Source organism: Ictidomys tridecemlineatus, chromosome 6 (genome assembly GCF_052094955.1).
Source record: "Ictidomys tridecemlineatus isolate mIctTri1 chromosome 6, mIctTri1.hap1, whole genome shotgun sequence".
NCBI lineage: Eukaryota > Metazoa > Chordata > Mammalia > Rodentia > Sciuridae > Ictidomys > Ictidomys tridecemlineatus.
In genome coordinates, this window is record NC_135482.1 from 70,313,884 (window position 1) to 70,331,608 (window position 17,725).

General features: G+C 36.9%; 1 protein-coding gene across 1 annotated transcript in view; it reads left to right on the forward strand.

Annotated features, from left to right (window-relative positions):
- The first annotated feature begins 14,336 nt into the window (after positions 1-14,336).
- Adamts20 (ADAM metallopeptidase with thrombospondin type 1 motif 20) overlaps positions 14,337-17,725 on the forward strand; it is a 146,286-nt gene continuing 142,897 nt past the window's right edge. Inside the window, exons 1-2 of the mRNA XM_078014858.1 lie at positions 14,337-14,507; positions 15,068-15,429. Coding sequence (XP_077870984.1) covers positions 14,417-14,507; positions 15,068-15,429 — 453 coding nt within the window. The 5' untranslated portion in view covers positions 14,337-14,416. The remainder of the gene's footprint in view (positions 14,508-15,067; positions 15,430-17,725) is intronic.

Below are 17,725 nucleotides of genomic sequence, written 5' to 3' on the forward strand. Positions count from 1 at the left end.
GAAAAAATTCTTCTACATAAGAGCTCTATAATATTTGCAAAATGAACAGGTTATAGGCCTTAATATGTGGTAGAGTATAAAAGGTCAAGTTTTAAATAAGATGAAAAAATGATGATTAGCTCCATCAGGACTCTACATTCTCCTGGGTAAACTTAGCATTATTTAGTTTGAAAGAAAATTAGTGAATGAAATCTAGAAGACACTGGCAGATTTCTAGATACATATGACCTGCCCAAATTGAAGCAGGAAGATATAAAAAATAAGAAAGACAAATTTCAAGTAATAAAATTGAAGCAGCAATTAAAAGCCTTTCCACAATGAAAAGCCCAGGACCTGATGAATTCTGCACTGAGTTCTATCAGACCTTCAAAGATGAATGAGGCAGTCTTTCTCAAAATATTCTAGGAAATTGCAAAGGAGGGAACATTCCCAGATATATTCTAGGAAGCCAGTATAAGCCTGATAACCAAATCAGGCAGAGACAAATCAGAGAAAACTACTGACCAATATTCCTGATGAACATAGATGTAAAAATCCTTAATAAAATATTAGTAAACCACATTCAAAGATAGTGCACCATGAACAAGTAGGTTTCATCCTAGGGATTTAAGTGTGGTTCAGGTTACACAAATCAATAAAAGTAATTTACCACTTAAGTAGAATCACATGATCATCTCAAGAGATGCAGAAAAGGCCTCTGATAAAATCTACCACCCATTCATGTTAAAAATTCTAGAGAAACTAAGGATGGAAGGAACTTACCTCAACATTAAAAAGGCTATTTATGACAAACCCAAAGCCAGCATCATACCGAAGAGAGAAAAACAGAAAGCATTTCCTCTAACGGCAGGAACAAGACAAGAACCTCCGCTCACATCATTTCTATTCAATGTACTTCTTAAACGCTAGACAGAGCAATGAGGCAAGAGAAGAAAAATTAAATGATACAAATAGGAAAAGAAATCAAACTATCTCTGTTTGTTTATTTTTTTAACAGAGAGAGAGAGATTTTTTAATATTTATTTTTTAGTTTTTGGTGGACACAACATCATTATTTTATTTTTTATCTGGTGCTGAGGATCGAACCCAGCGCCCCGTGCATGCCAGGTGAGTATGCTACTGCTTGAGCCACATCCTCAGCCCACTATCTTCGTTTGTTGATGACATGATCCTATATCTAGAATACCCGAAAAAACTCCACCACAAGTCTTCTAAAGCTTATCAGTTGAGCTCAGCAAACTAGCAGGATACAAGATTGTTATGGTTTAAATATTAGGTATCCTCCAAAAGCTCATGTGTGAGGCAATGCAAGAGGGTTTAGAGGTGAAATGACTGGGTTATGAGAGTCTTTACTCAGTGAATTAATCCTCTGATAGGAATTAACTGTATGTAACTGTATGCAAGTAGGATGTGGCTTGAGGAGATGGGTTTTTGAGGTCTTGCTTTGGGGTATATATTTTAACTCTGATGAGTAGGGTTATAGAAATAGAAAAATCAATCATGAAATTCATTTGGAAAAATAAAAGACCCAGAATAGCCAAAGCAAATCCTTAGCAAGAAGAGTAAAGCAGGAGGCATCACAATACCAGACCTTAAACTATACTGGAAATCTATAATAACAAAAATGGCATGGTATTGGCACCAAAATAGACTTGTAGACCAATGATACAGAATAGAAGACACAAAGACAAGCTAACATAAATACAGTCATCTCATACTAGACAAAGGCACCAAAAACATCATTGGAGAAAAGACAGCCACTTCAACAAATGGCACTGAAAGAACTGGAAATTCATATAGAGCAAAATGAAACAAAATCCCTGTCTCTCACCATGCATAAAACTCAACTCAAAGTAGATCAAAGACTTAGGAACTAGACCAGAGACCTTGCACTTAATAGAAGAAAAAGTAGGCCCAAATTTTCATCACGTAGGATTAGGCCCCAACTTCCTTAACAAGATTTCTAAAGTGCAAGAAATAAAATCAAGAATTAATAAATGGGATGAACTCAATCTAAAAAGCTTCTTCTTAGCAAAAGAAACAAACAATGAGGTGAAGAGAGAGTCTACATTTTGGGAGCAAATTTTTTGCCACATGCACACAAGATAGAGCACTAAAAAAATCTCCAGGATATATAAAGAACTTAAAAAGCTTAACACCAAAAGAAACAAACAACCAAATCAATAAATGGGTTAAGGAGCTAAACAGACATTTCTTAGAAGATATACAAATATATAAAAAAAGTTCAACATTTTTAGTAATTAGAGAAATGCAAATAAAAACTAAGATTTCATCTCATGCCAATCAGAATGGCAGTTATTAAGAATACAGACAGCAATAAATGTTGGCGAAGTTGTGGGTGGAAAGGCACACTCATACGCTGCTTGTGGACTGCAAATTGGTGCAACCACTCTGGAAGGTAGTATAGAGATTCCTTAGAAAACTTGGAATGGAACCACCATTTGACCCAGCTATCCCACTCCTCTGTCTATACCCAAAGGACTTAAAATCAGCATACTATAGTAATGAAGCCACATTAATGTTTATAGCAGCTCAGTTCTCAATAGCTACACACTGGAAGTAAGCTGGATGTCCTTCAATAGATAAATGGATAAAGAAACTGTGGCATATATACACAATGGAATCTTACTCAGCATTAAAAGAGAATAAAATTATGGCATTTGCAGGTAAATGGATGGAGTTGTAGAATATCATGCTAAGCGAAGTAAGCCAATCCCACAAAATCAAAGGCCGAATGTTCTCTCTGATAAATGGATGCTGATCCATAATGGGGGTGGGGCATGGGAAAATTGGAAGAACTTTGATGGGGCAAAAGGGAGGGAGGGGCGAGGAAGGGACATGGGGGCAGGAAAGATGGTGGAATGAAATAGACTTCATTACCCTAGGTACATGTATGACTGCACATATGGTGTGATGCTACATCGTGTACAACCAGAGAAATGAAAAGTTGTGCTGCACTTGTGTACAATGAATCAAAATGCATTCTGCTGTCATATATACCTAATTAAAATAAATAAATTAATTAATAGAAAAAAGAAAAGCAATGCAGGAAGCGTCACAATACCTGATCTGAAATTATGCTACAGAATTTTAGTAATAAAAGCAGCATAATGTTGGCATCAAAATAGACATGAAGACCAGTGGAACATAATAGAAGACACAGAGACAAGCCCACATATTTAGCCATCTGAGACTCCACAAAGGTGCCAATAATATACGTTGGAGAAAAGAGAACCTTTTTAACAAATGATGCTAGTAAAATTGGATAGCCATATGTAGAAGAATGAAACTAGACTTGTATCTCCCACTCTGCACAAAAGTCAATCAAAATGTATTAAAGAAAGACTTAGCAATTCGACAGAAACCTTGCAACTCCTAGAAGAAAACACAGGGTCAACACTCCATCATTATTGGTGCAGCACTGACTTCCTTAACAAGACTTCTAAAGCACAAGAAATAAAACCAAAAATCAATAAGTAGGATGCCATCAAATTAAAAAGCTTTTGCACAGCAAAGAAAATAACTAAAGGCATGAAGACAGAGCCTACAGGATGGAAGAGAATCTTTGTCAGTTGCTCTTCTGATGACATTAATAGCCAGAATATATAAAGAATAAAAAATTTTAATTCCCCACAAAATTAATTCTGTCTATCCAAGATCATAGGAGATTTTTTTCATCTTCTAAGGTCATCTTCAATTTATTTCTTTAGTGTTCTGTAGTTTTCATTTTACAGGTCTTTCACCACTTTTGTTAGATTGATTCCCAGGTTTTCAATGTTTTTTTTTTTTTGAAGCTATTGTGAGTAGGATATTTTTCCTAATTTCTCTTTGCACTGCTTCATCATTGGTGTATAGGAATGCAATTGATTTATGCATGCTAATTTTATATCCTACTATTTTTCTGAATTGTTTATGAGTTCTACCTTTCTGGTGGAGTGTTTTGGGTCTTCTAAATATAGAAAAATGTCATAGCAAATAGGGATAGTGTGAGTTCTCTTTTCTTATTGATATTCCTTTAATTTCTTTTGTCTAATTGTTTTGGCTAGGGTTTCAAGGACTATATTGAATAGAAGTTGTGAAAGAGGGCATCTTTGTCTTGTTTCACTTTTTAGAGGGAATGCTTTCAATTTTTTTCTACTTAGAATAATTATGACTTTACAAAGAACTAAAAAAAACTTAATACCAGAAACTCCAACAACCCAATCAATAAATAGGCAGAGGAACTGAACAAGGACTTCACTGAAGAGATACAACTGGTCAATAAATACATGAAAAATGCTCAAAATCTTTAGCAATTAGAGAAATGCAAATTAAAACTGCACAGAGATTCCATCTCACTCTATTCAGAATGGCAATTATTAAGAATACAAGTAACAATATATGTTGTGAGGATGTAGGGAGGAAAGGTACACTCATATATTGCTGGTGGGACTACAAATTCATGCAAACACTCTGGAAAGCAGTACTATACTGTATTATATAGTACTATACTGATGCTTCCACACCACTGTTCATAGCAGCTCAATTTACAATAACCAATGTAGGTGCCCTTCAATAGATGAGGGGATAATGAAAATGTATTAATGGAATATTACTCAGACTATAATGCTAAGTGAAATAAGCCAGTCCCCCCAAAACCAAAGGCCAAATGTTTTCTATGGTATGTGGATGCTAACACACAATGTTCTCTCTGGTATGTGGTGTAGAATAGAAGTTCATTGCATTAGATAAAGAGGAACAAGGGGGAAAGGAAGGAGGATGAGCATAAGAAAGAAAGAATGTGTAGAGTAGTGACTTGGATCATGGTCTTTGCTGTGGAGCTGTGGCTGCACTTTGTTCTGGGAACTGTCTGTGCAAAGGTGCAGGACAAGATTGCCCAGATGGTATGGTAAAACCCTGCCTGAGGAAGTTCTGTGCAAAAGTATCAAACAGTTACAGTCTTGACCTTAAACTCAGACGCCAGCTGCCAGGGATAGAGAATTCTGATCAGAACAAGATAACCACCATATCTTGCAAGCACTGCAAACTTCAAGCACAATTGCTTTGCACAAATTCTGGACAATGGGCTTCCTGGGTATAATAACACAATATTCCTAGCATTGCAACTATGGGATTGTGACAAAAATAACAATAGAAAGTTCTATAATTTTTTAAAGCATAGAGAACAATGTCCCTATTGTTTTAACTACCTGATTGTGAGACCCTATATAATAAATTTGCTGAGCTAGCTCTTGGTCACTGTTCCTCCATTAGAGGTCGGTGTCCCACCCAGTCCCAGCTTTCCCTTTATTGGTGTTTGTGTGTCTTTCTTAAACCCCATTGCCCATCTCTGATTTCTGGGGTTTGGCTGTGCAGGTCATGGCAGACAGTAAAATGAATCAAACCTAACTTTTCTATGTTCATATATGAATACATGACCAGTAAAACTCCAAAACATGTACAGCCACAAGAACGGGATCTTCTTTGGTATAAGTTATACTCCATGTATGTATAATATGTCAAAAATAAAATGGCCAACAAATATGTGACAAAGTGTTCAACATCTGTAGAAATTAGGGAAATGCAAATAAAAACTACATTAAGATTCCATCTCACTCCAGTCAGAATGGCAATGATCAAGAATACAACAATAATAAATGCTGGTGAGGACGTGGGGGAAAAGGTACAGTCATACATTGCTAGTGGGACTGCAAATTGGTGCAACCACTCTGGAAAGCATTATGGAGTGGAACCACCATATGACCCATTTGTTTGTATTTATCCAAAAGAACTAAAATCAGCATACTATATATACTAATAGCGCACTTCCATGTTTAGAACAGCACAATCACAGAGGCAAATTATGACATCAACCCAGATGCTTGTTAATAGATAAATGGATTAAGAATTTGTGGTACATAAACAAAATGGAGGTTTTACTCAGTCATAAAGAAGAATGAAATTATGGCATTTGGTGGGAAATGGATGGAAATAGAGAACATCATGCTAACTAAATAAGCCAGTGTCAAAAAAATCAAGGGTTGAATATTTTCTCCCATATGTAGAAACCAGAGTAAAATAAAGGAAAGGGGAAGGAAAGGATAGGATAGCATAAAGATATAGGGGAAATCAGTAGGGTACAAGAAGGAGATGGATAGGTAGAGTGGAAGAATGGGACAGGGAAAACATTGTGGAATGAATTCTTAAAAAATAATGTTGTATGCATATATAAATATACCATGAGGAATTTCACCTATATGTATAAGTAAAAAGAACCAATCAAATAAAAATAAATAGAATAGTGAAAGGAAGTCTAGCAGGGTAGAGGAAGAACAATGGGGCAGAGTAGAGGGCAGGAGGGGAAAAGCGGGGAGATAAAAAGGGGGGATTTGAACTGAAATTGAATTCTACGCATGTATAGTTTTGTTGGGATGAATGCAAATACCATATGTAACTATAAAGCTCGGAACTAGCACTGTTATTCAATCAAACAATTCCACTATTGGGTATAGTTATTCAAAGAAAATGAACTCAGTGTCAAAGAGTCATCTGCACTCACATGTTTCTTGTAGCACCATTGGCCTTAACCATAAAATGGAAACAACTTGTATGTCCATAAACTGATGAATAAAGAATACATGGTACATATATAGAGTAGAATGCTATTTGGCTATATAAAGAATAAAATTCTATAATTTACAACAACATAGATGGAACTAGAAATAATTATGCCCAGTGAAGCAAGCCAAGCACAGAAAGATAAAGACAGCATGATCTCACTAGTGTGTACAATCTCAAAAGTTGCTTTCATAAAAGTTCAAAGTAGGATGGCAGTCAACAGATGGTATGAAGAATGAGAGGAGGGATGGAGACAGAATGATTCTGTGTACCAGGGTGCAGTTGGATGGGAAAAATAACTTGTTCTATAGTACAGTAGGAAAACTATGAGTGACAGTAGCTAGTGGAATATTTCACAACACCTAGTAGAGAAGATTTTTCATGTTTCCAAAGCACACACACACACAAATAAATGTCTGAGTTGACGGACATGCTAACTACCCTGATTTGATCATTGTGCATTGCATACATATAATAAAATGTCACACTGTACCTGTAAGTGTGTACAATTGCTATGTATCAATGTAATAAAATATAGTTTGAAAAATACATATAAAAATCACAAGATACCAAAAATAAAAACAAGTGAACCAAACAGAAAACACAATGGAATTTTACACAGCCATAAAGAAGAATGAAATTATGGCATTTGCTTATAAATGGATAGAGACGAAAAACATCATGCTAAGTGAGATAAGCCAGGCTCATAAAGTAGAATATTTTCTTTTATATGAAGAATGTAGTGCAAAATAAAGGAAAAAAGGAGGGGAGGATCAAATATCCTAAAGATATGGGAAAGGTCAGTGGAGTAGAAGAAGGAGATTGAGAGGGAAATAGAAGAGACAGAAAAGGGAAGGAAATTGTGAATGAATTTTTAAAAAACCATGCTATGTGCATATATAAATATATCCCAAGGAATTTCACCTTTATGTATATGTAGAGAGAACCAGTAAAATAGATTAATAGACTAGCAAAAGAAAGAGCAGTAGAATAGAGGAAGGAGAATGTGGGGAGGGAAGAGGAGAGAGAGGAAAAGAGGGTAACCTGAACTGAACACAAATTCCATGGAATATTTCAAAACACCTAGTAGAGAAGATTTTATATGTGTTTTATTAATATTAAAATACCTTAATTTTTAAAAAATATGATTTTGTCAGGATAAAACCAAGTACTATGTATAATACTATAATAAAAAATTAAATAAGATAAAATGTAAAAAAAATAAGAAAGAAATCTCATGAATGATTCAAGAATCCTTCAAAGACAAAGGAAGTTAGATTTCCCTTTTCCATCCATATTTTCTTTCTTTTTTAAAATTCATAATACTTAAATAAAATGCAGATAAAAGTATTCTAATTAAATAAAAGCATGTACCATGTAGTTATCAATTTAGTTAAATAAAATACACTCCTTTGTAAGAAATATATGACCCTCTTTCTTTTTTATGGTTGAAAGAAAAACTGAATATGTGGACAAGTAACTGATAAATAGTCATAGGGCATATTTTTTTCAGAGTCTCTCTCATATTTTTGGCTTGGGAGATTCTATTATTGGATTAAATCATATCTGAAAATATATATTCACCTCAAAAGATTAGTTTAATATTTAATTACCAGAAGTTCTTTTAAGCCTTTTCACATATTAAAGGAGTATTTTTAAAAATATTTTTTTAGTTGTCAATGGATCTTTTCTTCTATCTCTCTATCTATTTATCTATCTATTTATATGTGGTGCTGAGGCTCAAACCCAGGGCTTCACACATGCCAGGCAAGTGCTCTACCACAGAGCCACAACTTCACCATTAAAGGAGTGTTTTATTAATATTAAAATACCTTAATTAAAAAAATTATAGTATTAAACACTTATGCAGAAAAATTAACAAAGGGAGGCAGATGCATAACAACTCACTTGTACAACTAGAATCCAAATCAAGGAAGATCAGGTTACTAGTCTTAAGAACCCACTCACTTTTACTCCAGTCTCTTATTCTCTCTAACCCAAGGATTAGCCACTACCCTGACTTCTAATAATATAAAGTTGTTTTTTGCCTGTTAATTTTATATATTGCACTGATATGGAATCATGCAATACCAGCCTTTCCTGTAGGGTGTAGTTCTGTCTCTAATTAATATTTTTTGATAAGGTTTTAGGTGTAGGCTATTATAAACATAGTGTTGATGCACACATTATTACATATGCTACTTCTTATATTTATGGATGTGAAGATATACTTACAAATTACATACAAAATTTATGCACAACTTTCAGATATATTGCGGTTATAGCAATTTGCATCCCTACCACCAGAGGATGAGAGCTCCAGCTGCACCATATCCTTCCCACCTTTTGACATTCTTCATTTTTAAAATTTGTCCATGCTGTGGGTTTGTGGTGGTATCTCATTGTGTTTTTATTTCCTTTCCTTGATGACTGGTGATTTTCAGAAAATAGATATTGGACTGAGAGGTGTGCAGCAGCCTTCTAGCCTCTCTCATTTTTAGCTGTTACAGAGGCAAACTGTATCCTAAGCGCTGACTTTGTTATTTGTGTAGCCTTCTTCCTCTGCGTCTCCGAGAAAAATTTGACTTCCGCTAACTACCTGATCGGATACTCAATCTCTGAAGTTCCACATAAGGAATATAGTGTTCCATAAAGCGGAGTCAGCTCTCAACTTCAGAAAGCATGTATTTCCTTGTTGCTACATGATATCTGCTCCTGCTGAGCCTTCTTGCTCTTCTCTAAATATTTTTTTTATTTCCTCTACATGGTTTCTTCCTTATTTATGATAACTGTTATATGAGCTGAGAGTTCTCTCTCTCTCTTTACCAAAAGAAATTTACAGAACAAGGTGAACTGTCCTGATGCAGTGCTATTCACACTGCAATATCTTTTAAATACTTAAAGTTAAAAGCAAAACAAAATAAATAAACCAACAACAACAACAACAAAACTACAACTCCCAACATATAATACCTGAAGGGAAAACCAGGCTTCAAAAAAGAGGTAAAATGGAGACTTTTAAAGACACAGAAATTTAAAGATTTCCTTACCAGCAGACTTTCCCTATTAGAAATGGTAATGGAAGTCTTTCAGGTAGAAGGGAAATTGTACAAGATGGAAATGAGTATTTAATGGAAGTAGCAACAATATTTGGGAATGGTAACATGTAAATGTTAAATGTATAACAACAACAGAACAAAAATTGGGAAGGAAGAAATCAAATTGGCACACTCTTACTTGAAGGTGAACAAGATAAAGATGTACACTACAAATCCTAAAGTAACCACTTATATAACAAAAGACAGAGTTATAGATAACAGGGAGATTAAACAGAATCATAAAACATATCCATCTAAAAGAAGATGGGAAAATAGAAAAAAGGAAAAAGAAACAAAGTATTATAGTACAAATTAAAAACAAACAGCAAGATGATAAACTTGAATATAACCACATCAATAGTTATGCTAAATGTGACTGGTGTAAATATTTCAATTAAAAGACAGAGCTGGAAAGATTGGATAGTAATTTGCCTAGTTATCACTAGATTATAAAAATTCAATGCTAGTATTTATATATTTAGTGAACATTTTTAATTGTTTCCTATTCCAAGGGGCCCACACCTTTAGTACTGGTGATATTGCCTCAAATACTTTTCTTAATCCCTCCTCACATGACCTTGATAATGAAGTGTTGAAAGTGGCGAAGTCAAAAGACAATTAGAAGAGAGTGTGATATGTATTAGAGCAGAGAAGTTTGATTCTTCTCTGCATACCTGGAAATAATGGTAATTCTCTTAAAATATCCACAAAATGACCACAATTTACTTTGCTTTGCTTGCATTGATGATCATTTGATCATTTTCACACCTGCTAAAATACATAAAGATTTTCTGCTAAGCAATTGGTCATTTGTAGTTAAGAACGGAGCAGTGTCCATTCACAAACACACTTTTATGCATTTACTATTTATCGATTCTCACCCACTATAGCAGTAGTTTTCAAATGAGGCCAATTTTTTTCCCTTGGGGACACTTGGCAATGTCTGAAAATACTTTGGCTGTCACAACAAGGGTAGGATGCTACTGGACAGCTAGTGGTACAGGCAAGGGATGCTGTTAAACATCCTACAATGTGCAGGGCAAAATCACAAAGAATCGTTCAGCCCAAAAACTTAATATTGCCTTGGTTGATAAGCTCTGAATTTGGACAACCAATTCATCTCGATCTTCTCAAGACTTTCCAAGTTTTGGTACTGAAGGTCTTGCATTTCTTAGTCTGAGGTAAACTTTGAAAATGTCCACTCTCAACTTCTAACCACTAGCATTAGAAAACCAGATTTTCTGCAGTTGTTCCTTCTGGTTTGAACATTCAGACTTCTATAGTAATATGATGAAAATAATAATCAGTACGACCGTATTTTGTCCAGTATTATGCCAAATACCAGTATTATCTTTTTAAATCATCTTAAAAACTATATAAATTACCATCTCTTTATTCTACAATGGAAAAGAGTAGGATTACATTAGGTAAATTGTCCAACTTACATACTGGTTACAGAATTAGAATTATAAAACAAGGTATATATAACCCCCAAGAATAGTAAGCATATTCATATTTCTCAAGAGTGAAAATATTTTCAGCATGTCAACCTGGCTGCATTGCTGTATTTATAAGGATAATTATCTAAATTACAAGTCAAACAAAATTATATTTGATATAAATATGGCTTTCATTTTCTGATTTGTTGTTGGTTACAACTGTGCATAAGTTTTGAGCTGGTATGAATAATTCAGCTTTATTCTATGGAAAAGTATGGAATTTGAAACCAAAGAAATATGAGAGGAGATCCATAGTGAATTACTTAATTTCTCATGGGGGTAATAGGTAAATATAAATAAGGTAACCTTTCTAAAGTCTGCTATAGTATGCCTAGTATGGCAGAGAATTCCATGAGTGGTACCTCTAATTAATGCACAATTTGAGGAAACAGCTTGATTTAAACAATCATAGATTAGTTTATTCATGACATTTTCATTAATAGGGAAGGAATATAATATTAATAGTCTAATACATTGGAAAGCATTTGAATATGAAAGGATTGGAAGAAATTCAACTTAGTTACTTATATACTATATAAAATATAACATTAATTTTCTAAAAAATTAGGAACACAATACTCTTTGCTAAACACTTTAAAGACTATAATGACACAGAGCATACACATTGTCCTCCCATTCTTAAAAAAAATCAAATGCTCCCTTGAAAATAGTGTTTGAATGACAAATATTCAGTGATGGAAATGAAATATCTGCTTTGTCTGTAGTCAGCAGTCAGACAGCCAGTTAAACAGGTGCAGTTTTCTGTTATTTGTAGGAGGAAAAGCCTGGCTCCTAATGTAAAGATGCATTCAGAATTGCAATATAATTAAAATGACCAAATTATAATATACTGAATAGACAGGTGTAAGAAAAATCAATTTTTGTTCTGTGTAAAGCAACAGTAAGCTTAACTTAGTGGGAAAAAACCTCCACCAGCAGTCTAAAGTTCTCTCATGAATGAAATGGTATTTGTGAGAAAGGGGTACAAAGGGAGGATAGCAATTGTGAAAGAATTACCATGGCCAAGCAGGGTGATTTCCTTGGGAGATGTAAGATTAAACTCTCCGTCTCTGAAAAAGATTGATCCACCTTTGTGGTGAACAACAAATGGACCAAGAATACCACATAAAAGTAAAGAGGCATGTCATCAGATGTCAATCCAAAGACACCAGAATTTCCATTGTCAAGAGCGTAGAGGAAGGTGGGGTAACCAAGTTCTAAATTAGAGTGCATTCCATTCTCTTTGGAAGATTTACCCATTTATTCCTTTACTTTTTCCTCTCATATTATTTGTCTCCTTTGACTGGATTTCAAGCCACTCTGACCACTGCTTCTCTTTTTGTTTTCATTCTGGTTATAGAGAGAAGTAATTATTGAATCTGTAAGTCAATCAGGTGGATTTAGAACAAGGGCAACTTGTCCTGAAATTATGATTGCTTTTTCCTTCCACTGAGGTTTATTCAATTTGACAGCTGTCCACAAAACTGGATTCAGAGCTACAATAATTGTTGAGGAGAATGAATGTGGATACCAGGACTCATTGGGGTATTTGAATACTGTGGAATGACCAGGAGAAACTAAAAAATAATGACCTCTAGGCAGGGGTAAATAATTTTGTAGATCTTATTGTTTATATAAATTTGAGGAGGGCTTTATACAAAATTAAGCACACACACACAAAAGAGTATTTAGAAGGAAATAAAAACAAGTCTAGCTGGAATTTTGGAGACTAAATCCTTTTCATGAATTTCATTCAGAGGTACTTATTTATTGCAAACTCAGCTTCTTTCCCGCCCCCACCCCCATAACTCTTTAAGTCCAGAGACTCCTGGCGTACACAGAGGCTCTTGAAAATGAGGCCTGGTCACCAAGCTCCATTGGTGGCTCCCTCTACCTAGCAGAACTTTCTAGTATAGCTTATTTATTTTATTTTATTATTTTTTTTGTTTGAAGGGTCTAAAATTACTGTGAAATATAAGGAGTAGAAAAACTTTCAATCTAATACTTACCTAATACTTGCCAGCACCTCTCATCTCTCTGGATGCTTGTATCATGCTGAGGTTTTTAAGTTCAGGGTTTTGTCCAGGCAAGCCTCTTGCTGCCCATCACATTACATGCTCACAGCATTATCTCTCCTCCATCTCTCTCTCTCTCTCTCTCTCTCTCTCTCTCTCTTTCATTAGAATAAGATAGTTACATATAATAATTGGGTTCAACCTGACAAAATCATACATGTGTAGAATTCATTTTCAGTTCAAGTTATCACTTTTTTCTCTCCGTTCCTTCCTCCTCTGAATCTCTTTCCTCTACTGGTCTTCCTTTTGCTCATCTATTTATTCATTTTTGATTGATTCTCTTTACTTTACATAAAGGTGAAATGCCCTCTGGTATATTTATATATGCATATAGCATTATTTTTTGAAATCCATTTACAATTTCATTTCATTATTTTACATACGGCTATCCAGGTTCCCCAGCATCATTTGTTTAAAAAGCTATCTTTTCTTCAATGTATATTTTTGGCACAATTGTGGAGTCTCAGATGGCTAAGTATATGGGCTTGTCTCTGTGTCTTCTATTCTGTTCAGCTGGTCTTCATGTCTATTTTGATGCCAATACCATACTGCTTTTGTTACTACAGCCCTGTGTAATTTCTGATAAGATATTGTGATGCCTCCTGCATCACTCTTCTAGCCTCAGTATGAGCAGTAGCTCTAGAGGATCTCAGTCCTAGTGGGGCTGGGGGAGCTGGGGAGGAGGGGGAGCGGACCGCGTCTCACACTGATTGGCCAGGCCAACCCCTAGGGGCGGGCTCTACCCCGGCGCTTGCCTGGCTGGAGGAGGCTATATTGCCACGGTTCCTGCTAGGTCGAGTAGTTTCCCCGCGCTGAGCTGGACTTAAGGAGAGGGATTCTGAGCGCGGTGTGGGCGCAGAAAGGGAGCAAAGCTGCCAAGAGGGAGCCAGGGGCTGTGGGGCTGCAGTGCGATGAAGCTGCGGCTCAGGGAGAAGAGGCTGGCGGTGTGGCTAGACTGGCCGGCGCGGGGCCCGGGCTACTTCTCGGGAGGCTGCTGAGGCGCCGGGGCGGCCGGCGGGAGAGCGGAGGGCGCGAGGGAGGAGAAGCAGCGGAGCGCAGGGGAAAGCCGGCTGGGCGGCCTGTGGCTCCGGTTGGTCTCCCTGGTTGGGATCCCCTGGGTGGAACCATGCGGGTGGCCAAGTGGCTGACCGGGCTGCTCTACCAGCTCTCGCTCTTCATCACCAGGTCTTGGGAAGTTCATTTCCACCCCAGACAAGGTAAGGTTACCGTGGGGGCACTTCAGCAGCAGTGGGGGCCGAGGCCAGAGTGGGACAAGAGTATGGAGGGGGCGAGCAACTCTGTGGGTTGAGGGACGCTGGAGCTACAGGAAATCCTGGGACTCCAGGACCGTTTAGTCCTAAGCATCCCGAGAGATCTTGGTTGCACCGGATTTCGAGGAATCGCGCGCACTGGGGACACATCTTATTCCCCTGACCACGCGGCTGGGGCGCGTGGGGCAGGGTGGCGCTGGAACCCAGGGGGGGCACAAGTGGGTGGCGGCAGAGAAGCCAAAAGGGATCGGGGAAGGAGGTGGGCTGCCCAGGGCAATAAGTGGCAAGGTCTTTGCTTAGAACAAATTGGGATGTGGGAAAGCAGATCATGAACAGTCTCAACAGGCGCTTGAGGGTGTGGGTGTGTACGCTATCGCCTGCTTGAGTGCATCCCTCCCAACCCTGGGTGTACCAGGATCTTGGGACTTTTAGCGGAGATGACTGGTTGAAGAAATTTGGGGTTGGGAGCGCTTGAGGTTTCAATGGCTATATCGCTGTGGCTGCAGAAGCTCTGGTGAAAACACTAGCCTCCTACGAAGTGGTGACCCCGGCGCGGGTCAATGAGTTCGGTGAAGTGTTCCCTCAGAGCCGCCACTTCAGCCGGAAGAAACGCAGCTTTGAGGCTCTGGAACCCACTCCGTTCAGGACCCACTACCGCATCAGCGCCTACGGGCAGCTCTTCCAGCTGAACCTGAGCGCGGACTCGACCTTCCTTGCTGCGGGTTACACCGAAGTGCACTTGGGAACCCCCGAGCGCGGCGCACAGGAGCACAGCGCTGCGCCCCCAGACTTGCGCCACTGCTTCTACCGTGGTCAGGTCAACGCGCGGGAGGATCAAACAGCGGTCTTCAGCTTATGTGGAGGACTGGTAAGCTTGCTCTGATCCCTGGGCATTTTCCTGGGAGCCGGGCAGTGGGGTTTTGAGTTGACGTTTGATGACTTAAGAGTTCATAGGGGGCCACCAGAGGAATTAACATATAGATAAAGCCAAGCTAAAGGCCACTCCGTTGGGGAGAGGAGTTTGGAAGGCTTTAATGCCAGGATGAGCAAGTCCCTGCCTGCAGGGTAAAATCACGCCTCTGAGCAAAGCTGAGAGAGCATCTTTACTACAAGTGTCAGAAGATGGAGTGGTGATAGGCCTCAGGTAGTATGGCTTGTGGGGGTAGTGCTATAAGTGGAGTCTGGTTTCCAACAGCAGGGCTGGCTATTTTGTTTAAATGCACCTGTACCTGGTCACCTGCTGAGGCAGAACCCTCTACATTTACTTGAATTTAGTAAATCAACTGGAATGTAGAATTGATAAGAGAATGAATATGTGTGGAATGAAAAGGTTCACACTGGCAAGGTTTGAAAAGAACTTTGGTTGATAGTATAGGGATGACCATTCATCTGTGAAGTACAGAACAGGGAGGAGGTAGAATCTATTTAAAATGCATTGTACCTGCAAGGTTCAAGTGATCTAAAAAGACCTGCATCCTGCAAATGAGAAATGATCATTAGTGTTAGAAGAATAAAGGACAAAGATAGTTTTAAAACTTTAATGAGGAGAAAGGAAATGAAATAAAATATTCAACTATTTGATTTGTTTCTCCCATTAAAACATATTCTCAACTTTTTCCCTGTGAACATAAGCAGTCTGCTTAAGCCTAGAACCTCTTTTCAGTAATTATTTTAAACATACAACATAACATACATAATATTAAAAAGAAAGTCAATTAAATTCATTAGTCAAAATATTACAAAGCCAATTTGTGATATAGTAACATATACTTTCTTATTAACACATTAAATAATAAAAGCTATTAGTCTATTTACTATTGTACTTTTGTGGTTGATGAACGTAAGCAATTCAGATAGCTACATGAACTCTAATGTAACATGAAAGTGTCAATTTATTGTTAATAAGCCACAATGTCTGTGATTTCACTTATAGTCATAAATGGAAGAAATGTTCAGCTATCAAAGGTTAGTGAGAATTAAGCCATAATTTTTTTTTCCATCCAGTTTCTTGGAACCCCAGGTTAAGGACGTTTACTCTAAAACAGATCTTAGCTCACTTCATCAGTGACTCCTTTGAAAAATGTATGTTCAAGAAGAATCAAGAACTAAGGGGGCTGGGATTGTGGCTCAGTGGTAGAGCGATCGTCCAGCACATGGGAGGCCCTGGGTTCGATCCTTAGCACCCCATAAAAATAAAACAAAGGTATTGTGTCCAGCTACTTCTAAAAAATAAATATTTTTTTTTTTAAAAAAGAACTAAGAATTTGGTTAAAGGGTTCTAGTGTTCTCAAATACTGTCAATATTTTTAAGCAAAAACCAATCAACAAACCCAAACAACCATACTTTTAGAAAGGTATTCAAAGATATTTTTAGAATTTCTTCACTATTTATTATGTGATTGAATAAAAAATTAATAAAAGGTCTCTCCAAGCCAAATGAATAACTTCCTTGCAGGTTTAAGATGTCTTCTTGGGTGAGTGTTGGCCACTACTAAGTAAATTTGGATTCTTTGCTCTTTTTCAAGCTATTATCTTGAGTTGTATTTACACAAAATGCCTTGAACAATTTCCTTCCTTTCTGCTGTAGATAAACGTAAAATATCTGCAACATCAGAATGGCAGAAACATACTCTAATATTTACACAGTCAATTATACTTCAAAGGAAAAAATTCTCTTTTCTACAGCCTTTTAAAATAATGTTTAGTTTGTCTGGAAAATCTAGATTTACTACTGTAAATTTGTCATGGTCAATATATTTTCTTGATTCAGTATTTTAGAACTTTTGGGAAAAACAGTCCAGATGGAAAACAGTATTAGGAATGATGTTTTTGCTCATTTTGATTCACAATATTGGTGTAATTCAAATTATTTTTTTCATATTCCCTTTTAGAATTCATCTTTTCTTGTCACTGTGCCAGTTTAGATATAGTTGCCTAAGTCATCATCCTAGATTATTAATCCTGTATTTAAATGCTATTTGCTTTTGATAAATTTAGTGATACTTTCAGTTTTTTTATTTAATATTTAAAAATTAATTGCATACCTATAAAAAGATAAAAATTTTCCAATGATATAATAAATAACGAGAGGTATCAAGATCTAAGTAGATAACTTTTCAGTAGTGTGATCATAACCAATTTTAAGTCTGAATTATTAGAATTAC